The sequence below is a fragment of the Cavia porcellus genome, unplaced genomic scaffold, assembly GCF_034190915.1.
Source record: "Cavia porcellus strain 051 isolate PalLab524CR breed Dunkin Hartley unplaced genomic scaffold, mCavPor4.1 scaffold_28, whole genome shotgun sequence".
NCBI classification, from domain to species: Eukaryota; Metazoa; Chordata; class Mammalia; order Rodentia; family Caviidae; genus Cavia; species Cavia porcellus.
Window position 1 is genome coordinate 5,023,372 of NW_026947511.1, and position 25,774 is coordinate 5,049,145.

Sequence of the window (25,774 nt, forward strand, 5' to 3'; positions counted from 1 at the left end):
CTATCTACTGTGGTTTCCAATGGCCCAGAAGAGTCGACATTCATTATTCTTGATCAGAGTACTCTTGGAATATGAAGGCTGTTCAGGGAATGTTTTGAAATTTGGGATATAGTTCATGAGAACCTTCTATCTCATCTTTGTGTCAGTCTAACACTTCAAATTGGCTCAGTCCCTCTAGAGAATCCCATAAAGGGTTTGACTTTTTCTTGGCTTACTATAATGTGCCCAAATAGAGAATTATCTTAAATCTGTAAGGATCCAGGCCAGTTTGTCTTTTAGTGGATTTCTTGGTTTTCTTGAATGTATCCCCTAAAAAACACCGTTAAATGCTAGAGTATTTAGAAATTATTTATGTGCTGCATGCAGAGTAGGCAGGACCTATCTTAGGAATTCTGTGCAACCATAAAAGGAAATGAAATTCCTCAACAGAAGCAATGACAAAAAACAAAAACCAGAGAACTTGGTGAGTTGGGGTCATTTGTGAAAAATTTGAACTATGCTGTATCATTTAATACATGCATGAGCTGTTATTTGCATACATTAATCGTACTGTGGCAAAGTCATTTCCTATTAAAAAAATTTGTAGACCATAGAATAGGATCAGAATTATACCTGTGAGAAAGAAAAAAAAAGCAAAGAACTCACTTGATTTAATTAAATTGATACAATAATCACTATATTCTGTCCTTTAGTCCTTCAAGACACTTACAGTCTCTTAGTTCTTAAAATGTGCTAGGAAGGCAACTGAATTATAAGCTTTACTTTGCTGTGGGAGGGCAGCCCAGAGGAGTGAACCCAAGGACTCAGATGCTCACACATGCTGTATCACTGAGCTACACCTCCACTCCTTAGCTTTTTAAAATTTAAATTTAAAAATTGCTCTTTAGTTCAATTATTGAAAAACTTTTAAGTACATTTGGAATAATTAAGCATGTGAGTCTGCTTTAACTATAAATTTTATTAAATCAAAACTCATATTTCCAATGAAAATTTAGCATCTGACTTGGGATATATTGTCAATGTAAAACACACAGTGGACTTCAAAGACAGTATAAAAGAGGGTGTAAAATATCTCAATTTTTTAATATTGACTACATCCAAATTATAATACTTTGAATGTATCAAACTAAATAAAACATGCTATTAATTACACCTTTTAAAAAAACATTTTTAGTGCAGCTCTAGAAAAATTTAAATTATACATGTAGTTTCCATACTATTTCATTAGATGGCACTGCCCTAGAATAAACTGCCTTTGAATCCAAAAGAGAGTCAGTTGTGAGGCTCCATTGATTAGGGTGGCCTTTAGAAGTGCGTTGTGGTCACTCTCTGAGCTCAAACTAAGTGGTCAGTCAAATCCAAGGCAAACCATAGGACAATGAAAAATGCAGCAAGGTAATTTTGCAAGGGCCAATTGCTGAAGAAATCATGCTTGTAGCATGCCAGGGCCCTTGTACTGCAAAAGCAACAAAGGTTTGTCTTTCAGGGACCTGAGAGGAAATGCATTTAATTGTGACTGTAAGTTGAAATGGCTGGTGGAATGGCTCAGCCATACCAATGCAACTGTCGAAGACATCTACTGTGAAGGCCCCCCAGAATACAAGAAGCGCAAAATCAATAGTCTTTCCTCCAAGGATTTTGATTGCATCATTACAGGTAATGTCCTCAAAATCAATTTATAACATGAAATTAAAATAACAAGTACTTTTTTGTATGTGTAGGAACTGATTTTTTTAATATCTTAAAAACCAACTCAGCAAGTTAATTTAAAAAATTATGAACCCCTAAAACGTCATGTGTTTAAAAGCAAAATAAAAATGTTATTTTACTATTTCTTGAAAATAAACATATCTTATGGGTATTTAAGATCTAGCCAAAGAAAAAGGTGTAAAAATCAGCACATCATCATCAAAATTGCTCATCAACATTTTCTATTTTTGCAGAATTTGCAAAGTCTCAAGACCTGCCTTACCAGTCACTATCCATAGATACTTTTTCTTATATGAACGATGAGTACGTTGTCATTGCTCAACCTTTTACTGGAAAATGCATTTTCCTTGAATGGGACCATGTAGAAAAGACTTTCCGGAATTATGACAACATTACAGGTATGAAAAGCCTCATAAAGTTTTGAGTGGGAAACTAAACAGCTTTTGTCAAGGGCAGTAGGACCAGATGTGTGGAATGGAGTGCTCTGAGTAAGTTCACAAATCACTTGAATCAAAAGTCTACCATTTACTAAGTAAGTCGGGATTGTCCTCTAAGCTTTCATTTCTTTACTTGCAAATAATACCTAACTCATGAAGTCGTTAATAAGATAATGTGAATATGGGTACCAAAACACTAAATACATAATAAAAGGTGATTTTTTTTTTCAAAAAATATTGATTTATACTCTAGCTGTGCAAACCACTCATTCTCACTGGTCTCATTTTTTCTTAACTATGAAATAAGGTTTTTTCATTTAAACACATCTCAAGTTCTGTTACACGAACATTTCTTTTACAAAATATTAATGTATACCTTGCAGCAAAGTTTTATAGTTCAATAAATCTATAAACCGTATGTCCCACTTAGAGATTCGTATCATCTACATTATAGGTTCTGAGAGGTCTTGCAGTGAACAAACTGATTTTCAGTATTCTTCACATTTAACTTGGTCATAGAATCCAATTTATTCCATGAAAACTATTACTCAGGTGATCTCATAATTTCTTCCTCTCTTCAACAGTTTTTAAAATTGTCACAAATGTTAGAACAATTCTAAAATGTTTACATTAGCTTTAGCATGTAAACCTCCAAGCTGCTCCTAAGAGTTCTCCAGTCTCCCCATAACAGGTCACTCATCATATAAGGTACAAAGGATCATAATTAGATTTTATTGGTAACCACCATCCCCAGTCATCCTCAAAATAGTCTGGGACTTATTTGAGACTAAGGTTACCCAAATAGAGGAACCCCTTCAAACTAAGATCCTTTTAGAATCCTTTTTTTAAAGGAAGAAGTTCCCTTAAGGTTTCCAACAGACTGCAGCAGAGCTTCATGTAATGTAAACCGGGTTCTTCTGACCTGTGTCCAGTACATCAGTTGCTTTAGGTGACTCCTCAGATGAGCACTTGAAGGGGAAACAAAGCATACATTTGCAAATTGTCAGAAGGCACCTCAAAGTTTATCCCACCTAGGACGATGACTTTGCTTATTCTTACTGCTATAACAAAGAACTATGTGAGTAATCTGTAAACAATAGAAATGTATTTCTCACAGTTCTGAAATGTGAGAAGTTCAAGATTAAAGTCAGTGTTTATCAAAGTCAGTGTTTTATAAAGACTTACTCTCTGCTTCAAAGATGATATCTTCTCTTTGCTCCCTCGCCACAATGAGGACAAAAAAGGGCTAAATCGCTTTCCTGGAGCTCTTTATAAGGCTTTAATCCTATTCATGAGAGCTCTATCCTTATAATGTAATTACCCTCTGAAGACCTCAGATTTGTATAGTGTTGCATTGAGGTTAAATTTCAACATGAATTTTGGAGGTATATAAATATCCAAGCCGTATCAGATGACAAATTTATGTAAGATGTAAGGTGACTGTGTTCTCTGCAGATAGACATTGCTACTCAGCATAGAACTTTCTTCTGCAGTGCAGACAGCGACAGACTGGTTCTCAGCACAAGCTCTCAGGTAGTCATAGTCAGTCAGTCACTGATGGTACATGTGATGAAACTGACTATCCCTGATCTATTCTAAGCCCTCATTGTACAGGATCAAGAAAACTGAACCCCAGAGAAGTAAATGATTCTTCCAAGGTCACATAATTAGTTTAGTTCTGAAAAGAGTCACAAATAAAAACAATTTGGCCTGTGGGTGGAACCAATTAACAGAAAAAAAGCTAATGTAGAACTTTCTACCTCAGAATCCCTAGTGCTGTAGTTGGTTAAAGCTTGGAGTTTAAACTTTCTCTGCTGTCTTTCAATTTTCTAAAACTACCCTCCCTCTAAGAGATCACAGACTATTGATAAATGTCAAACTCTTAGAAAAAGGACGCCAACCAAGGCCACCAACAGATTCCTTATCCTTAACTGAGATTTCCCAAAATAACTTTCAGGAGCATCACCCCACATGGTACCTCTTTCACTTTTCTCAAGGATCTCTCTTCCTCTCTATTCTTTCCTGCAAAAAGCAACCTAAAGTGCTACAAAAGTGACAAGTAGTGTCTGCTGTCTTCGTCAGGGAATTCTATAGTGAGTAGCAGTTTTTCTATGGCTGGGAATAGCTCACATTTAGAACAACCCAATTTCAGTGAGAACTAGAAATTGTCCAAACCATAACTCTAGACCTCACAGGGTGATTCTAGAACTTTGTGGGATCCTGGCCCAAACTGCATCTCTGATATAGCTAACCTTGCCTCTGCTTCATTTAATGTCCTAAAGATGCTGGTAGGTAGGCCTGGCTTTGAATCCCAACTCTCCCATCTGGCATCAGGAGTTAACCCTGTCTGAGATCCAGTTTGTTCATCTGGAAAACAGAAGATAATAATATTTATCTCTAACAATTGTTGGGAACATTTAATAAAAATGACTTGATGAAACACATAGTAAATTCTCAATAACTGGTGGCTTTTAATTAGAATTACTATGATTAATTTATGTGTCAGGGAAAGCAATGCTTTTCTTTCTGCAAGAAGCAAACAGAGAAAATTCAGACTATGTCTATGTGTCCTGAGCACCTAAAGCAGTTTGTGTGTGATGTAACACATTTATTATTCATAACAAGGCCTTGTGAGGTAAAAAGGCACAGAACTTCAAGATACTACTGCTACTGGCCTTGGAGCTTGACCTTGTCTAATCAACCAAGAAACCTATTGTCTCAGGCTGATTTTTGGTAGCAGTTATATGGCCTCAGCCAGCATGCTTACCTGTTCCACAGAGGATACTCACACAACTAATCTCTCATTTGTCTCTTCCCAGGCACATCCACTGTAGTGTGCAAGCCTATAGTCATTGAAACTCAGCTGTATGTTATTGTGGCCCAGCTGTTTGGTGGCTCTCATATCTATAAGCGAGATGGTTTTGCAAACAAATTCATAAAAATCCAGGATATTGAAATTCTCAAAATCCGAAAACCCAACGACATAGAAACATTCAAGATTGAAAACAACTGGTACTTTGTTGTTGCTGATAGTTCAAAAGCTGGTTTTACTACCATTTATAAATGGAACGGAAATGGATTCTACTCCCATCAATCCTTACATGCCTGGTACAGGGACACTGATGTGGAATATTTAGAAATAGCCAGAACACCTCTGACACTTAGAACGCCTCATTTAATCCTGTCCAGTAGTTCCCAGCGTCCTGTAATTTACCAGTGGAACAAAGCAACACAATTATTCACTAACCAAACTGATATTCCTAACATGGAAGATGTCTATGCAGTAAAGCACTTCTCAGTGAAAGGTGATGTATACATTTGCTTGACAAGATTCATTGGTGATTCCAAAGTCATGAAATGGGGAGGCTCCTCATTCCAGGATATTCAGAGGATGCCATCGCGAGGATCTATGGTGTTCCAGCCACTTCAGATAAATAATTACCAATATGCAATTCTTGGAAGTGATTACTCCTTTACTCAAGTGTATAACTGGGATGCAGAGAAAGCCAAATTTGTGAAATTTCAGGAATTAAATGTTCAGGCACCAAGATCATTCACACATGTGTCCATTAATAAGCGTAATTTTCTTTTTGCTTCCAGTTTTAAGGGAAACACACAGATTTACAAACATGTGATAGTTGACTTAAGCGCATGAGACACCAAATCCTGTGGCTGCTACCAGAAACTTTCTACAATACATGACCTGGATGAACTCAATGCATGATGACTCTTCTTATCACATTTGCAAATGAATGCCTTTTAAACATTGAGACTGCTAGAACCAAGCACTACCAGTACGCCAACCCTAACTGTCTAATTCAGTGATGTGGGAAGTTATCTTTTATAGGACAGATTTAATTGTGTAACTGTTCTTTGCAGTGAAGATGTATAAATAAGTGTTTAATGGTATCTGTTACTCCAAAAAGAAATATTAATATGTAATTTTCCATTTATTTATTCATGTGTTCAGAAACAACTGCCAAATAAAATGTTTACATTTTCTTTCATATCCCAAAGGTAATTATTTTACAGGAGGTGTTTATTCTTCTTGATGGTATGTTAAGGAAATAGTTTTATAAAATAAGATTATATTTGGATCAAGAATTTATGGTGTGAATAATGAGTAAAGATAAAACACTGAGATTGATTACCCCTTAATTTTCTATGTCTGTGTCAGCTGATTTGGAACATTCAGAGGTATTTCCAGAGGTCATAGATTTTAGGGACACTCTGAAGTAAAATTTTGACAAATAAAAACAAGAGTACAGAAATTTTGCCTGTTACAGAAAGCCTAGTTTGAAATAAATGTGGAAATCGATCATCCTTTCTTGTTTGAGAGCTCAGGCTTAACTACATCATTCAGACAATGTATAGAAAAATTAAACATTAATATTTAGGATTTGAAAATCCCTATTCAGGGACTAAATGTCTGACTAGCATCGTCTGGCAGCATATAGAAATTGTAACTTTACAGCACCTGCCTCAAATCTACCTATTCGAAGGCCTCTGGTCTGATCAAGCGTGCTGCACTTTTAGATACTGATTTTGATCTTACTGACTGCTGCACAGTATTCAGAAGGCTCATCTTGAGTTTTCTGGATTTCTGTTTCTAGATCGTGGGGTCCTTGGCACCTGGCACAATGCCTGTGCTGTATCAGGCTCTCAGAAGAAGCATATGAGCCCTTCTCTCACACTGAACGTGTGAGGCCTTGTCAGTCAGTACTTACTGGATACTTATTAAGAATGACAAGGGGAGTACTGAAGAAGGGCAGGGCCTGATCCTTGCCCTCTGAGGTCTTAAGAGAAGAACTGGATTAAAATACAAAATCTAGCAGAGTAAGCATCAAGTGCCAGAAATCATGTGAACATTTCAGATTATAAGTAACACGGGAGTATCAAGTACAACTTCCAGGACATTGTCATCTTCACTGAAATTTAAAGGAAAAGTATGATTTCTATAGAGGATCATGGCAGAGAAGATATTCCTGGCAGAAATGAGTTGCATGTGCTGACTTTATGGAGGGGGATCAGAGTTTGCTCCTACTCACCGTCTACCAGACTGTTTTGCCAGATACTCTGGGTAAAGGAAGGCAGGCCACAGCCTCTCCGCCCAACCCAGATCTGGCAGGCCAAATCATCAAAGGCACAGACAATATTTACACAGCCTCCTGGCAGCACACCCTGGGGAGTTATGAGAACAAGAACCAGATTTCTTTATCCATACAGAAAAGCTGTGAGGTTTGGCATCAGGGTTACAGAAGAAAAGAACACTTACTCACTGCTGAGCTACACCTAGGAAGAACTAACCTTGAAATTTCTCTTACTGTTGGCTCAGTTCTCTGTTTCTGTGAACAGAATCATACGCTGTTGGAGAACACCCATTTGGTACAGACTGGATTTAAATCCAGCTGTGCCATGCATTGGCTTTGCCATCAGCAAGTGACTTCACTAAGCTGAGCCTGTACTTCATTTGTAAAGCGGGGCAATAATGCATTCAAGAGTAAGGGGAGGAGTAAATGAGGAGGCACATGTGCCGCACGTTGTATTTTCCACATGTGGTCACTTCCATTTCTCCCCATCCCCTGTGCTCTGTAACTCTTGCCCCACCTCATCAAGAGGTGGCACCTAAGTCACTTGTTCTATCCAGGTGGTTTGTTACTCACTTGTAACCCATAGAATGTAATGGAAATCATGCAGTTTGAATTCTGAGGCTGTCTTAAAAATGGTAAAGCATCTGCTTTATAAATTTGGACACTGTACATGGACCTTTTAACAGCTATGTAGGAAGTTATACTAGCCTGGGGCTACCATCCTGTCCTGAAGCCCAGGGCCAATGAAGAAATCACATGTTGGTGCTTTAGCCAAGTCTCACAAACAGCCATCACCAACTTCTAGTCCTGGAAGTGAAGATGCTTCCGTGGTTCCATCTCCTGCTGTCAAGTTACAACCAGACATCAGCCCTTCCCAAGTGAAGCCACAGACATTATGGAGCAGAGAAAATCCATCCCCATGATGCCCTGTCCAACTTCTTAACCCCTATACTCTAAGAGCATAATAAAATGTTTGCTTTAAATGGCATTTCAGAGTGATTTGTTATGAAGCAACAGTAGTCAGAGAACATAAAGTGCTTCCCAAGGAACTGGTGCCTGTGAGCACTCACTGAGTGATGGATACTGTCCACTCCTCAATCATACTCCATATCTTATGTAATTCACTTCATTTTTTATCAGTATGATATCTGTTCTTATCCTGTACTAGGCATTGTGTTACATTCAAGGAGAAAAAGGCCTAAATTCTGCCCTGTTAATTCTCAGAGATCAATAGACTATTTAAGTTAACAAACTGACTCTCTAGCTTCCCTAAAATCCTGAGGCCTAGAGTTGCAAAACAAGCTTCCTGATTTAGGATATTACTCAGGCCTTCCAATACTCAGACTAGTCTTCTCTTCATTCAAAAGCTTACTGTGTAGCCCTAACCCAGAACTGTCGATGGGAAGAGAAAGAAGTGAGAAAGAAAGGAAAATAAATCTAAGAAACATTGAGGGGGAGGGCATCTGCCCTGTCATAAATAGACTTTATCCCCTCTCCAGCCACAGATGATCAGATCTGGAGTAACTCCCAGTTTAGGTGTACAACAAAGAAGCTGAGTTCAGCTGGTCTGAGCCCAGACATTTCTCTCTCCTGAGCCAATTAGCCATAAGCACCAGATTTGCAAGAGTGTGACCATAAATCAGGCTCCTTAGAAGCAGAGAGATTTGTTGATGGAGTGCTCTTGGAACACAGCTGTAAAGAAACATGTATAGGGGAGAGGAAGATGCTGAGCAAACACTTGAGAAGACTTACAACCTGATCCCAATATGAGCTTGAACTGTTGCTCAGATGTGTCTTGCCTTGAGACATGAAGGATGGATTGGTGTAGCCCCTTACCCGATCATCACTAGAGGAAGTTCCAGCTTGCTGATGACAACCCTACAGAGAGGAGTATACTCAAGATATCATTAACCTACATATCATACCTACAGCGGGTGCAGGATGAGTGTGTCAGCACTGAAGAGGTGTCTGAGTGGGGTGCCATGAGAGAATGATGACTGGGAAGCTACTATGTTGGAGTAACCAAATGGCCTATGCACCAGAAGAGTGGCAAGCTTGTGGGAAAATCCAGAGGAATCTGAAGTAGAAGCTAAGAAAGAAGCAGAGGCATGAAACTGCATAGTCCGAGGGAAACTACAGAAAGTTTAAAAAAAAAGAATGAAGGGATAAGAAAGAGAGGAAGTATATTATATACTTTCCCATTGCAGGACAACTTATACAACACATGCAACTTAAAGAAGAAGAGATTTATTTTGGCTCATGGTTTTAGTGCATGGTTGGTTGGACTAAGACAAAAACACCACAGCAGAAGGGCCATGTAGGAAATGCAGGGTGAAACCAAGGAGAAGTATACACTCTTCTAGGTCACATCCCCTGTAACCCATCCCTCTGACCAGTTCCCACCTCCTGGCAGCACACAAATATATCAGTGGATTAATCCACAGATGTCTAGCACGCCATGATCCAATCACAGTCCAAAAGCCCCATCTCTGATCACAGACTTTTGGAAACATTCTAGATCTACATCATAACAGGCGGACATGGAAGGACAGTGAAATGTTTTGGGTGTACCAAGGGGTAGTAGGACCTTCACAGATGTCACCTTTTGAAGACCTACAGTGGTACTTTTCCTCATACTCCACCATTCTCTATTTTGTCTACCTTCTACCTACACAATTTGCCAATCCTCAATTATCTAACTACCAACATGGAACAGCCTGAGCATAGAAACCTGTTGGAAGTTTGATCATCATTAAGACAGAAAGGTAGACAGACAGACAGAGTGGAAACAGGAGAGGAGGGCTAGCTGAAGTGAATGAACCCTTAAAGCATGACCTTAGTGTGTGAGGACACTATATCTTAGTGTCCTCTTTCCCTTCCCTCTCCTCTCACTCCATCTCTCTCCTTCTCTCTCTCTTTCTTCCTATTCTTATCCTCTTTCTCTTCCTCTCCCTTGTTTTTTATGTTTCTGGCTGCCACACAGTAAGCAGCTTTGCTCCACTACGCCCTCCCATTATGATATTTCTGCCTCAGAACCAGCCAGATACGGTTGAAATCTCTCAAACCATGAGTCAAAACAAATCTTTCCCCCTGTAAGATGATTTTCAGAACTCTCACTCTGTTCCTAAGTTTGAATGAATCACACAGTGGTACACTGTCACACAGGAACTATAATTGTCCAGCAGATTAGGAGGAAGATTCCCAGGTACATCACAGCTTTCTCTGTGAAAGCAGGGGGTGTCTGTGGAATTCTAGAAATATGTAAAACAAAAATTTGGGGCATGATGCCATGGAATGCAGATAACCATTCCAAGAGAGGGACCGTGGAGTGAAGTGAGAAGACCACCCACCAGCACTCTCATGCTCAAACATGAAGACAACAGTCTATGACATGCATGCATTCTTAGTGAGGGACATTCATCTCAAGGAAATTACTTGTGTTTAAATAAGACTTGTTTTTGTTGAAATGTAGTTAATATTATTAGCAGTGAAGAGACCACTATAGAAAATAAGTCTAAATTTCATTCTGGCTTTTGTGTCAATAAAAGTTAGATATCCTTGAATGATAAAATGAAATGACTCTGAATAAATGGAGCTAGAATCATCATTCTGAGTAGGATGAGCCAGAGTCAGAAAGACAAATATCACATTTTCCATTATATGTGGAATCTAAAACATATGACAAGAAAATAGAAGAGGAGCTATTAGTATGTAAGAGGGAGGAGAGGAGGGTGTAAGGACAGCTTATGAGGGGTCAGACATGATCAAAATGTATTATATTCATTTAAAATGAAAAATGTGAGACTAGGAAGGAGGGTTGGACAAGAGGTAATGGAGGTGGTGAAAATGATTAAATATGTTACATGCATATACAATTCTGCCAAAATGAAACCCAATAATCTGTATAAGCAATATGTCCTAATAAAAAATTTAAACATGAAGCAATCCTACCATATTGTCTGTTAGCATAGTAATGTATGCCTCCACTTTTTAAAAAAATATATTGTATTTTTTTAATGAAAAAAGAATTGAACTCAGATTTACTATATTCTAGCCATGTAACTTTGGACAAATTTCCTAGACTAACATATGTGAGAGATCTGGTGAAGAAAAATCACTCCCATTTCCTGTTCCCAAACCCTGTAAACTCTCAATGGATGAGATGATTAATATTGATTGTTGAATTAATTGGCTTGAGAGATGCCTAGGAGACTGATAAAGCACACATCTGAGTATCTCTGGATGAATCATAGACACATGACCTTGAGGACTGTATGAGTCCCAGTCCTTTCCTTTCTGGCACCTTTCCCCTGCTCTGGTTCCAAATGTCATGAGTTTATCAGCCTTTCTGCTCAATGTCCTTCTGTCATAATACTTCTGCTTTGCAGCCAGCTAACCATGGACTGAACCCTCTGAAACTGTGAGCCTCTTCTCCTTTAAACTACTCTTATCACATTCCTGCAGTATGAAGTTAAACAACACAACACGTGCAATAGAAAGATCAGGATTTTCTTTTTTTTTTTTAATTTTTTTTTAATTTTATTTAAGGAGAAAAGAAAAAAAAGCAGGGAAAGGGTACAAGTTATACAGATCTACAGAAAAAAATGAACAGTAGGAAATCACTAGTTAATGGATTACATATTGTCATCTTAGAAATAATTGTTCAAGTCACAAAATTAAAGCTTGTAAAGTAGACATTCCATCAATGATACTGCAAACAGTTCTGTTCATTGATCCAATAAAACTCTGTGATATCATTTTCTATCTTATACACTTAAATATACATGCAGTTATATAGTTTGGAGCACTTTCTTTTCCTCTCTTTTGTACCATGACTATTACACATTTTGGGTTTCATTGCTCCCACCGTTCTTATTACTTTTTTGGAAGAGAGTAAAACCAAATGTGACATAACAGAACAGAATCAGTCAAGTCAAAAGGGTGGACATAATAGATAATGTAAAAACATAATACAAGGTGATCAACAATGGTTACCATAATGCCTCCCGCTATCTCTAATAGAATTGCCTATATCGTTAGTTATAATACAATTGAACAAAACAGTAAAGAATAAAACTGACAAAACCAAAACATTGGAGACATTGTAGGTCTTCAAAAGTAGATAAAAGTCAACAAGAATGGGGGTCATAATGAATCTCATTATCTTCACAGCTGATGCCTAAACTTTCAAACCTGATACTATCCAGCAAAACAGAATAGGGGAACATCAGTCAAAAATCAGATGGTGAGAGTAATACAGGGTTTTAAATCAAGGTAATGAAAAGTCAAAGTGGGTTACTATAATATATCCTGCTATTTTTTTTCCTTTAATTAAAAGGATAAAGATAAGTAAATAATGGAGTGGAGATTGAGATAAAAGAGGGCATAACAATGAAACAGCGCAGATCAAAGCATAACCATTTAAGCAGAATAGTGTTTCACCACCAGATAATTCTAACCTAAAAGTAGTTACCATATTGTCTCTTTCTTTGAAATCCTTGAGTACAACTTCGTATACTGTAGCATTAAGTATATCAAAACAATGTAAAACCATTCAAGAGAATGACAGCATTACAGAGTATTTAGAATCGACTAACAGAAAATGAACAATGGTTTCTGTATAATCTCCTTGTCTTTAAAAGGTTTTTGCTTATACTATCGTACATAATAAAATCCAATAAGATACAGCCTATTTAGACCATTGGAGACAGAAGGACAAAAGCTAGATGAGACTTCAAAACAAGATGATACTAAATCAGTATTACCTATTAAGATGTCATTTTCTCCAAAATAGCTGTTCCTATCATCCAATCTTCTCTGCCTCATTTCTATTGAGCTCTTTTTCTGTCAGTAGCTGTCAGTTTGTCTTCTTCATTTTGTTCTCTGCTCCATTCGTTGTGGCCTCTCTGCCATTATTTCTGGATTCTTTGTATTTTTCTTTTTTTAGAATATCCTGCAATACTCTCTGTAGAGTTGAATTGGTGGTTGCAAATTCCCCCAGTTCCTCTTTATCCTGGAAGCACCTTGTTTTTCCATCAATTTCCAGGGACAGTTGTGCAGGATATCTCAATCTTGGCTGGAGATTATTATCTTTCAAAGCTTGAATTATTTCCCCCCACGCTCTTCGTGATTTGATGGTTTGTACAGAGAAATCTGCTGTAATTCTGATGGGTGTTCCCTTGTAAGTGGTCTGTTTCTTGTCTCTTACAGCTTTTAATATTCTGTTCTTGTATTGAATTTCTGGAATTTTTATTATTATATGCCTGGGTGTTGCTCTGTTTGGGTTGTAGGTAGCTGGGGTCCTGTATGCCTCATACATCTGAGTATCTTTACCTTTTGCTAAATTAGGAAAATTCTCCTGGATTATTTCTGTGAGTAGTTTTTGTAGTTCACTTGTTTGTGTCCCTACTTCTTCTTTTATGTTCTTAATCCTTAAGTTATGGATCCTCTTATCATCTTCTTGTCTTTGTATTATTGCTGTTTGTTTCTTTGTTATTTTTAAGAAGTTTTTCATTTCATTCTCCCATATTACAAGTCTGCCCTCCAGTTCAGATAGTCTGTCCTTAGTTTCTTTCAAGCTGTTATGCCAGTCTTCTATAGACTTCTTAGTATCTTGGTAGTCCCTTTGAACCTGCTTCACGTATTCTATGCTTTCTCTGTTTTCTCCATCAAACAATTCTCCCCTTTTTTTCTGTTCTTCCATTCCACCACCTGTTTTTTCCTGGGTAGTACTTAGCATTTCTCTAACTATTCTGCATACTTCTAGCTTCAGGTCATTGATAACTTCATTCCTGAATTGGTCTATGAGGCTCTCTATATGGTGCCTTATGTGTATTGGTGCGGTGTCTGCTATTGCCTGTTTCTCAGAATTGGGGGCCGAGGAGCCTTTCTTGTTGCTGCCTCTTCCCATGCTGCCTCTTCTTCTCTGTTCCTTATATATGCAAGCTTATATAAGAGGCCCAGCTTCTCTCCCAGTCAGCCACAGCCTGATTGAATTGCGCCAGTTAGGTGTTCCCGCTCACCGCTGCGCACCAGGGAGTTACGGACCAGGCAGCCTATACGTCTCCCCTCCCGGCCACCGTCAGGCTCTGGGATCTGGGTTGGGACAGCCTACCAGGTCCGCCGGCAGCGTCACGCAGGCCAGGCACTTTTCACCCGAGAGGGGGATGTGTGGCTGGAGTCGCCACCGCGCCCTGCTCCCGCAGGACTGCTCGGGCCCAGAAAGTCTTCCGCTGGAGTCAAACTGTGGTAGAGTGTCAGTTTCTCTCACTCACCTCACCACAAGTCAGTGCACGCCTCCCTGCCGTTCGCAGATTGCCGCTCTCAGAGCTTCTGCACGTCTCTCTCCTTGCCGAGCCACTGTAGAGGCAGCCAGCCACCAGGCGGCGGGAAACCCAAATCGCGGCTTACAATGGCGCGGGGTCCAGCCTCCACACCGAGGCTTTTCTGTTCCTGTTTTAGTGCCAGGACTGCATTCCAAGTTGGTTTCTCTCAGCCCAGTTTGTTCCTGAGTCAGCAGAGCATATCTCCACCTGCTTATGTCTCCTTAGTCCGCACCATTCCTGGCTTCTGAGCCGAGTCTTTCAGAGAGCCTCCGGTAGTTGCTGTTATCTGTCCGCCATGTTCTCCCGGAAGTAAGATCAGGATTTTCCTTCTTCTTCTTCTTCTTCTTCTTCTTCTTCTTCTTCTTCTTCTTCTTCTTCTTCTTCTTCTTCTTCTTCTCTTCCTCCTCCTCACCTTCCTCCTCCTCCTCCTCCTCGTCTTCCTCCTCCTCCTCCTTTTCCTCTTCCTCCTCCTCTTTCTTCTTCTTTTGGTTTTAACTCTTTGAAACCCAACTAACCTGGTTAAAATGCAAGACTGAGGCACGCAAATAAAGCTATGTGTTTCAGAGATACTTGAACCAGATACTTATACAACATTTTCATAAACCTGTTGTTCTCTAACTCTTGGCCTATTTTCTTTTGTGTTGACTTTCTCCTAAGTCAGCTTTTCCTTCCATGTTGTAAAACTACCTACCAGCAGCTCCAATATAAATGTTGCCAGTTTAGCCAAGCTCAGAAGAAAGACTGGAAACTACTCTTTCCCGGTAGATCTAGCAAAAGTTCAGAACTGACACTCATTGACCTGGTGCCTATGTCTGACATTAACTATTGTGGCTAAGGATAGAAAACTCAAATATGGACCATGTGCTACACTTGTGTTATGGATTAAAAACTGGTGGTCAACTTAACACCAGTTGGATTACACCACCACAGTGCTGCTGAGTGTAGATGTTTCACGCGAGGAAGGTTGCCAGCACAAATAGAGACATGGAGAAGGAGAAACTATGCGTTGAGGTGTGTTAACACATTGAGGTACTGAGGCATTGTAGGTTCTTCTACATGTTGCTGTTTGACCCATTAGGTCCTCCTGGAGAAGCTCTGGTCCTCACATCGAGCACTGCTTCCTGGCTCTGGAGAGGAAGATGTGTGCTACTTGGCCTCCAGGATGAACTTGTCATGCTGGCTTCCTGGCATGTACTCGACTGTGCTTGTCAGAGGAGGAGCTCGGGGCCTCCATATCGCTGAGGATGGCTGTGGTGCTTTTCAGGACAGCCCTGGTCTTTGTTGTGAGTGTGACTTTTCAGCTCCAGCATAGACCCCTCAACCTACCAGCACAGCTCCTTCACCTCACTGGCATGGACTTTATAGCTTCCACCGCTGACCTTTGGGCCTTCCCAGCACAGATCCGTAAAAGAGACTGGCGTGGGTCCTTCTCGTGGGCTCTAGACCTCCAGTTAGACTTATGGGAGGCATTGTCATGAGCTCTGGGTCTTCATCTGGACTCATGTGGGACATTGCTGTGGGATTCAGGCCCTTAGCTAAATATTCTATGTTTTTAGTGTTGTAGATAGATTTCCTGCATTTTCTTGTGTTAACTCTGGGTGAGCATCATAAAACAATATTATAAATTCCATGCCCTGATCCTAATTGTTCTCTGCACAACCCCTAACTACAAGAACCTGGAACCCATGAATGGGAACCATGTAGATACAATGTGAGGTAAAAGTGATTCCCTAAAGTAAGATTAGAGTGTTATTTTAAAAAAGAAAGAATTCTGGACAGGCAAAACAACAGATGTAAGAGACCTGGTACAGTAAGTCCCCAACTTATGAATGAGCTGCGTTCCAAGAGAACATTAGTAAGTTGTATTCATTTGGAAGTCTGACAAAATGAGTCTTATATATCTTTGACACAAATATACAATGTAAAGCATTAAAAAACACAAAAAATAAAGTCCCCAGCTGTACTGTACTGCACATTATCACACTGCACACTGCATGTAAGCACACAACACATCTGTCACACAATGTTCGGGAAACATATAAGGTGCTTCCACAATTTGTTTCCATCTAGGAATATTCATGATGTGAGGTTAGTTTGTATCAGTGAAACTTCACAACTCGAACATTCATAAATCACGGCCTTACTGTATATGTGGAGAACCTGTATCAGAGAGCTGAAGTTACAGGAAAGATCCCATCCCCAAATGTGTCTAAAATCTCTTCAGTAAAAGATTCCATAGATCCTTTCTATCTCTTATTTTGCAAAAAATCACAAAATGCATTCTCCCATTTTTGTCTGTTATTCATGATATTCTGTTACATTTTCTATATACATTTTTAAATTGTGTTCTCTCAAAATGATTTTTAAAATATTTAAAATAACATATTTTGTTTTAAAAGTATGTTTTCCCAGTGTTCCTAGATCACTTTCTGTTCTCTTCCTGGACGTGCTTCCATCTCAGATCCATCTCCACCTGGCAAGGATACCGTCAGTAGCCATCTCTGCTCTCTCTCAGCACCCTGAGTTTGGTTTACAGTTAAAAGCTCTTAAGTGGGGCAGAACCTCTCCTGACTCAGCTTTCCTGCAGTTATCTATTCATTAGTTAGAAAGTATCATGAGCCAATCTTAGTAAAGAGTAAAACACAGAACAGTAACATCTGTTCCAATCTGATATCTCCCCCTAGAATCACCCTATAATGAAACAAATGTATAGGTTCTGAGGGCCCCACAAACCTGAATCTTCAGAAAATGCAATCCATGAGTTCTTATTTTTAAACATTCGTTGGGCTGAGGATTAGCTCACTGGCATAAGCACCTGCCTGGCAATCATGATGTTGTGCATTCAATCCCTGGTACCAAAAAAAGAAAAAGAAACATTCCCTGAATGATAGTTAATAGTCCATCATCAGTGCACTAACTGGGATTTGGTATTTTGCCTCAAGGATAAATGATCACAGTAGTTTGTTAAGAGCATCAAGCTCAGGATATCAATTAGTGAACAGTATTACCCTGGCAAAGAACATTTCTTTGGTCTTAGTTTTCTATAAAATACTGGAACCAGATGAGATCATCTGAAAATTCTGTAATTCTTTCTTCTAATAGGGAAAAATATCAAGTTGGGAGTTTGGAGATTTTGACCCAGTTCTACTTTCTTTATAATAGAAGAGTTTTTATTCTCATGATTCTAAGAAATTAACGTAACACGTAAGATTCAGATAATGCTGTAGAATAATCTGTTGAGATGTGCAGTGTGATGCCAAAGAAGATCACAGTTTAATGTTGACGTGAGTTTTTTTGGGTGGAGGATCTGCAGGCAACATTTGGTATGTTGGTGTTTAGTGGGTATGACATTTCACTGCACCAAATGGGAAGGCAATATTTTTAGCACAGAATTCACCAAGGTTAAGGAAAAAGAGACTAGTATTCTGAACAGAGTATGAACAAGCAGACATTATATTAAAAGACCAAATACAAAATTCTTTTCCCTTCCAAGTCACAAGACAGTCATATTAGCACTTATTTTCACCACAAAGCTTGAATAACTTATCCTTTTCTTCTGCATCTCCTCAAAGGTAGTATTCCATCTAATGCAGTAACACTCTGGCTCACACATATTCCTCTCATCTTTAGGTGGCCTGAGTACCTACTTCAATAGGTTAAAAATGTTAATGTTGAAAGAAAGTATAATAATCCTAATTTTCTGAGAATTTACTATGTGCAGGACATGTGGTAAATATTTTGCATGGGTTTAGTCATTTAATTCCTCCAACAATGCAATAGTATCCCTATTTCCAGAGAAAGAACGAAAGAAAGTTTCAGGTTTAAGGACAAAGGCCTAGAAGAAACCAGAACAAAGCACAAATCTTAAAACAAAAGGACTACTTAAAATTTTGTGCACCAAAGAGTGGAATCCTAAATCCTCTCCTCAGATCCTACTGCTGGGTAGAAAATAGATACCTTTAGGCCCACAGGGGTTTTTTTGTTTTGTTTTTTTCTTTTCTTTTTTCAGGTACCTGGGCGGGGGGGGGGGGGGGGGACTCACGACTGCCTGTTTGCAAGGCAGGTGCTTATGCCGCTGAGCTAAATCCCCAGCCCCTGGCCCACAGGGTTTTATAAATTTTTCCTTCTATGCACCTTTCTCTGCAGCCTTTCTCTACCAAAATGAGGGACTACTGCAAGGAAAAGGAAGACACAGGATTAAGAATATGGGATTGAACACAGATGAGAAGCAGAAGAATTACAAGGCTGGAGGTGGATGGTGGCTCTAAGATGACTTTTGTGCAGCTGTGAGGGTCCCTGGAAGAGGGTCAATGTGGGAAACGGAGCTGATGGACCACTTGACTTTTTAAAGAGGTTTCTGGAAGATTTGGAAATTAATAATAGGCCTACAAACAACTAAGCAAGTAGAAAAACAATACAATTATTAATTCAAAGAAAATAAAATTTGTACAAGTAGAAAAAGTTTTGCACAGTTTTGAAGTCTTTTATTGCATTTTTACCAATATTTGTGCATTAGTAAAAACTAATATTTGTATATTTTTGGTAATCTAAACATGAAAACTTGATTTAACCAAAAGTTTTTCATTGAAGCTAACGTTTATGGCACACTATATGCCAATTTAACTGCTCCCCAAAGGCTTGATTTTTCCAATGATCCTACCAATCTATGTGCTACTATCATCAAGTACTATTTTAAAGATAAAAATACTGAAGCACAGAGCTTAAGTACCTTACTCAAGGTCACATAATTGAAATTCAAATCTAAGCAGTCTGGATCCAGAGCAGCTGCTGTTCACAGCATTCGGCTACCTCAAGTTCTAGCTACTTGGAAAGAGAGCAGAACCTGAGACTGGAAGAGGCTGGGGGTTATATGAAAGAAAGTTAAATCCTCATCTACTCTTCTAATGAATTAAGAGATGCGTATCTAGGACAGATAAAGCGAGAGATTTTAGCTGATAATATTATTACATTCAGAGTGCAGAAACACATACATGAGAAATAGTAAAAGCACTGAAAGTGTCCTGGTGACCAAGGTAGGAGACAACTGTCATTACTGGAACTCCTGTGTTTGGTTTCTAAAAATGATTTTCTTTTTTTCCTCTTTTTTCTAAAGAGGATAAAAACCAAGGAAAATAAAACCAATTAAAGCAAACCGTTATAAGTGATACAGGATTTCAAAACCTTAAAAATCAACAATAGTTACCATAGTGCCTTTTGATATCTTCAAAAAGCTGCAGATACCTTCGGACATGGTAAAAATCAAATAGAACAGAAACAATAAAAACAAAACAATGAATGCAATAAAGGACTTCAAAACCAGCCAATAGTAAATACAAAATGGCTACCATAATATGTCTTGCTATCTTTTAAATAGCTGCTCATGTCATCAAATTTAACATAATCAAAAAAAAAGGAAATAAAATCCAACCCAACAAAACAGTGAAAATGATATGGCTTCCAGGCAGGGATTACTTCCCGGTGAGGCCTGGTTCTCTCCCGCTGCAGGCTGTGAATGGTGCTGACTCAGGGAGAGAGGCTCGGGTGTGGCTGTCCCCACTCCAGCAGCGCAGCCAGCACATGGTCCTGGTTTCCAGGCGGGGATCACCTCCTTGTGAGGCCTGATTCTTGCTCCTCACAGTCCACAAATGGCCAAAAATGATTTTCACATATTACTTGGTTAAGTTTTTTAAGGGAAATTTCCCCCTCTTGGAGATTAAAAGAAACGCAGGTCCCTCCCCATCCTATTCCCACTGTCTCTTGGAGATACCACTGTTTGATGTGCTTCATGTCTACTCTCCTAAACATAGGGCTGTATGCCCAAAAGTCTTCAGTGATACAAACCAGATGTTCACATTTATACTATTTGTACTCTTTGAGGCAACTACATTGCATAAGAACAGACTAGTTATGTCCATCTGCTGAAAGGCTCTTTCACAGCACAGAAGGAAAATTTGGCATATATTACTGATCCCTAATGACCCAGCACCCTGGGATCTCTAAAACCTGTCTCCTTTTTCTCCAGGATACCTGATCTCATGCCCCACTCCATTAGCATCTTTCAAAGTCTTTTTCCTTTATTTCAGCTCAAAGGTAAACCTAATCTGATAGTTAAGATGTTTGCAGTTTGTTGGAGGTTTCACTCAGCGGCATAAGCACCTGCCTGGCAAGCATAAGGTCATGAGTTCAATCCTCAGTACCACAAAAAAAAAAAAAAAAAGATTTCTGAAATCCCCAGTGATCAATTCAAGTATGCTGATAGGTGAACAGTTACTATTATGCTTCAGCATATGATTTTATGTTTAGAGACTCCTAAATTTTAACTACCACAATATGTGGGGACAAGATCAGGGAATACCCCTATCTGACAACAGAACAAATGGAAATCAGGCACAGTTGATGACCTGACATTTTCTGACCATATTTCAGAGCCCTTCCCGTGATAAATGCCAGAGTCACTCACCCAGCACGTGAGATAAACTCTACCTAGACACTGCAACATGGCTTCATGCCACGCTTCTTAATAGTAGGAGCATGTGGTACCTGTTAAAGAATGCTGAGGAGAGAGAAGCAGAGGGCATGTGGCCCAGCTGCTGGGTGATGGGAATGTGACGCACTTAGTAATGCGAAGGACAAGTTCCCTGTGTTCACACAGAACAGCAGAAACATCTTGCCACTTCAGATGGCCAAGGGATCACGCTTGAACATCAATGCTCCAGAAAAATTTGTCCACAAAGAGTGGCTCAAGAAGACTTGTCTAATATGGGCAAGGAGGGTTAAGGCAGAGATTTCCTTCCCAAAGAGTTGCCTCTGGTGTTGCTCTGGAGACTCCAAGAGGGTCTAGGGATACCAGATCCAAGAACTAGAATGATAATCAGTTGTGCTAAATAAGGTTGTGAAGGCCCACTAGATGTTAAGGAAAGGAGTAGAGGTCAAAAGAAGAGCATGAACCGGAGCAAAACATGTAATGAATATCCTATTATAAATAAGCTTTCCTGGATGGGAATATAGCATCCTTGTTCAGTATCTCTAGAAGTTTATGTTCTTCCCGGAAACCCGCTTACTGGCCTGTCTCTTGAGAGATTGGATTAGTCTTTCAAAGCCTAGTCATGCTCAGAGGAAGCATTAGAATGATAATTTAGATCATAAAAAACTGAAGACTGGAACAGACTCATCACAACTTACTGAAAACATAATTAATCCAATTCAGTCTAAAACAACTACCTGGCCTTTCTCCTGTGCCATACCTGATTTGTCATGGCATTACATGGATCACTAACCACCATTCTCTCCACAATAAGGATATAATTTTATTTTATTTTATTTTTTAGTGTAGCTGTTAATTTAAGTTGTTCTAAATTTTTTTAACTTTTTAAAAAAATTTTTAAGGAGAAAAAGAAAAAGGGTACAAGTTATACAGAATTTCAGAAAAAATAAACAGTAGGAAATCACTAGTTAATAGATTACCTACTGTCATCTTAGAAATCGTTGTTCAAGTTACAAAATTAAAGCTTATAAAGTGGACATTCAAATAGTGAGACAGCAAACAGTTCTGTTCAATGATCCAACAAAACTCAGTAATATGGTTTCTATCTTACACACTTAGATATACATGCAGTTACATCCTTTAGAGCACTTTCTTTTCCTCTCTTTTGTACAATGACATATAATTTTACTGTTTGCTTTCATCTTCCCTATAGGCCTTCCACCTTCCATCCTCTTATCAGGAAGGGTACATATGTGACTCAGGCGACAGTGAACCTCGGGTTCATCGTGAGAGAGCCAGCTTCATTACAGCATAAGCTGCTCCCTTTCTTTGTTAACGGCAGAAACTGAATGTGATTGAATTTACCACCCACAAACACAGCAAGACTCTTAACCTCACATGTACTGTCTTAGCACTATAACATTATCACTAGTGGGGATAATTGGCCCAAATGACCTGGAGAGATGTGCTCAGATGCTTCAAGGAAACTATAATTAGCTTTGCTACCAAAACAGAAGTCTAATCAGGCAAATCATGTCCCAGCCCTTCCAGAGGCCCTAGGAGTTAGAGAAACTTCTGATTCTTCCCACTCAACGTTTTCCTCTCCCTAATCCTCCCAGCAGAGTCCGTTTGGGGTCTCCCATGGAGCAGAACAGGGAAAGAGGGACAAGACTAACGTAAAGTTAGGCACAAATTAGGCTAGAGGACAATGTCAGTATGTGTTTGAAAGAGCGAAGACAAAGGAGGACATGAATATTTTAACAAGTGTTTTTTGTCTGGGATATAACTCAGCAGCTTAAGCGCCTGTGTGGCAAGTGCAAGGTCCTGAGTTTGATTCCTGATACCGAAAAGGAGGAGGAGGAAGAGAATTACAGCCTTTTTATGATATTAAAAACTTGCTGAACTGTGTTCATTTGATGCAAGTCTTATGAAGATCTTATGAGTCATCATTTCAACAGTTATCGAAAGATCTAATAATTCTGATGCTTTCTTTGAATGAACATCTGCAAAACTGAATGGGTTATCTCAAGACCTCAAGAGAAAAAAGAAAAATTATCTAACTTATAGACTCTCAAGTTATCAGAAACCAAACTGAAATGTAAACATCAAAACACTGCTGCTTTCTGACCTTCACGTCTTCACTATTGCCCAGAAGTTTTGCAGAATCATCTTCGATGCTTAAAAATTACTAAAGGTATTCTCTCTTCCTCTCTCTGAGAGGTCTTTATCCTGTAGGCTTTTACTTTAACATTTCACCACACTACTCTGGATGTCTGTGCCACACTTGCTTGGTTGGTGTTTTCTATATCACTGTCTCCCCCAAGTGACAGGAACCGGTTTTAGTTCAGGTCATTTTTCAGTCCCAAAGGAACTCTTCTAACTTCTAGAAGTTAAAGTACTTAAAAAAGAAAACAATTACTTCTTGTTATTACAGACATAAATCCAAGAGGTGTTAATAAATGTTGCAAACAGGTTAGGTTTATACCACGGAAAAGGATAGGGTCAGAAGCAGCTTTTCCTCATAAAGTACAAAAACAGAAAGAAGAAAATTAACTGGAGAAAGTCTGATATCTGAGTTGCTAGGAGATTCTCTCTCTTTCTCTCTCTCTCTCTCTCTCTCTCTCTCTCACACACACACACACACACCTTTTCTCCATTGAAGAAGAATAAGGACAGAGATAACTGAAAGGAGTTGGAATTCACTGGGGAAATTACCTCGGAAGCACGCTGTGGAACAGAGTACCACAGAAACAGGTCCCCTGTAACCATAGTGCAGATCTGAAGCATGTGGGGGTGGAGAGTGAAGAGCAAAGAACTGTGCAGATACAGGTGTGGGAACAAACAGCGAAGGCCAGGGCACGAGGCCAGGGGTGAGGGACAGGAGCTGTGAGTAGCTGAAGCTAAACTTAGGTCTTTAAAGGAAGAGGCCTTGATTTATAACTGCAATTAATTAGGAAGGCAGTCTGCTTGTTCTATTATGGATGCTTTTTACGTTTAAAAAGGATTTTACATGTTTCTCTAGAGCTGAGCTACTTTAATAAAACAAAATTAGGAGTGAGAAGTTGTGGCTGGAAGAGTCCCCTGGGTTGTAGGAGGAGGGTGACCAGGGATGCGCAGATTCTCTGAGGCTGTCCTCATCTCAGTGTCCATGGCGCCTGGCTGCCCCCTGGTGGTAGCTGTCTCCAGTTAGCAAGAGGCAATTTCCTTACTGACACTGAAGTGGTAAGGCTTGCCCAGATTAAGCAAATGAAATGCAAGGCGACCCGTTAAATTTGATTGTTAGATAAACAGTGAATACTCTTTTTGGGGTGTGTTTGTTCCAGCCTAACTCTCATAAGATGGCCCACATTAAATTTCTTCTTGCACTGTCAAACCCTCATATATTTAAAAAAGAAAGGAGGAAGGGACAAAGAGGATGGGAGGAAGGATAGGCCAAGCCACAAACGGTTTATCCACCCACATTCCATTCCATTCCATTCCATTCCTCTCTTTCTCTCTCTCTCTCTCTCTCTCTCTCTCTCTCTTCTCCTCCTCCTCCTCCTCCTCCTCCTCCTCCTCCTCCTCTCCACACCCTACAATGTTTTCAAAAAATTAAATCAGAACAAACCCTCACCCTACTCAAAAACCTTGAGACCTCTGCCTTGGATTCTAAGTTTCCTAAGGACAAGAGCTGTGTCCTTCTTCTCTACCTGTGTTTTCCAGGTTCCAGGCATGCTCGCACAGACTCAGCAAGCCCTCCCTAGATGCTGGCTCTGTCTGCCAAGGACGCCAGGGGAGCAGTCTTGACTGGCCTCATCCCTGATGGTACTGCTCTGCCTGGTCTAGGTGCCCACACATTTGCCTGCAGGTTGGGTCACTGTCCCCTCGTCTCCTTTAACCTTGCCGCCTTCCTCTGAACCTCCCAAGTGAGGCCACATATGCCTGGACACTGAAAACCTATCTAACCAATAGCCCTCTGTTCCAGAAACTTCCTCTGGCATTTGCAGCCTCTGACATCCATGCTTTAGAATCAGTTCCTTGACTGGATCCCTGCCCATTCTCTATGATCAATGAAAGTATACCAACTTTGTCATTTCCTTCTCCTACCATTCAGTTTTAGTCAACATCTTTACTCAGATCTCTTGTTATAAGTGACTCATGCATAAAATTTTGTAACTATCTTTGGGGTGTGTGTGTGTGTGTGTGTGTGTGTGTGTGTGTGCTGGGGATTGAACTCATGATCTTGTGCTTGCTAGGCAGGCGCTTAAGCCGTTGAGCTGAATCCCTGGCCCTTGCATAAAATTTTGAAAATGTAAAACATTTACTTTTCAAAAAGTAGAAAAGTCACTAAGCCAAATTTTTAACATTGTGCGATTTCTATTCTCCTTTCTATGTTTTTATTTTAAAGTTCACTGTAGCGTGTCAGCCATCTTTCAGTTGTGTTCACCCCGCTCTAACGCCAGCACTGCTTCTAACTCGCCAGAGACGGAGGTAAGGAGGTAAAGGAGGTCTTGTACCACGATTTTTTTTTTTTTTTTTTTTTTTTTTTTTTGAGACAAGGTGTCACCATGCAGTTCAGGCTGTCCTTGAGCTCACTTTGTAGCCCAGAATGGTCTCGAACTCGCAACGGTCATCTTGCCTCAGCCTCCTGAGTGCTGGGATTACAAGCATGAGCCACCACGCCCAGCTTGTACCATGTCTCTTACCAGAAGGTCTGTGTGCACCTTCACCTGTGGTAAAGCTCCCTGG

The 25,774-nt window shown here is 39.6% G+C and overlaps 1 protein-coding gene and 1 long non-coding RNA gene across 5 annotated transcripts in view; both read left to right on the forward strand.

Moving 5' to 3' along the window:
* Lgi1 (leucine rich glioma inactivated 1) overlaps positions 1-8,220 on the forward strand; it is a 34,744-nt gene extending 26,524 nt beyond the window's left edge. For 3 of the 4 annotated variants that reach the window (XM_063239381.1, XM_013143890.3, XM_003462409.5), the window contains 3 exons: positions 1,487-1,656; positions 1,944-2,108; positions 4,967-8,220. In XM_063239381.1, coding sequence (XP_063095451.1) covers positions 1,487-1,656; positions 1,944-2,108; positions 4,967-5,802 — 1,171 coding nt within the window. In that variant the 3' untranslated portion in view covers positions 5,803-8,220. The remainder of the gene's footprint in view (positions 1-1,486; positions 1,657-1,943; positions 2,109-4,966) is intronic. The other variant, XM_005000183.4, reaches the window with a different exon arrangement.
* Positions 8,221-15,549: 7,329 nt separating this feature from the next.
* On the forward strand, positions 15,550-19,023 carry LOC134473803 (uncharacterized). The gene is made up of 2 exons (XR_010044231.1): positions 15,550-15,845; positions 18,709-19,023. It is a non-coding gene; the product is annotated as an uncharacterized LOC134473803 (long non-coding RNA).
* The last annotated feature ends 6,751 nt before the right edge of the window (positions 19,024-25,774 follow it).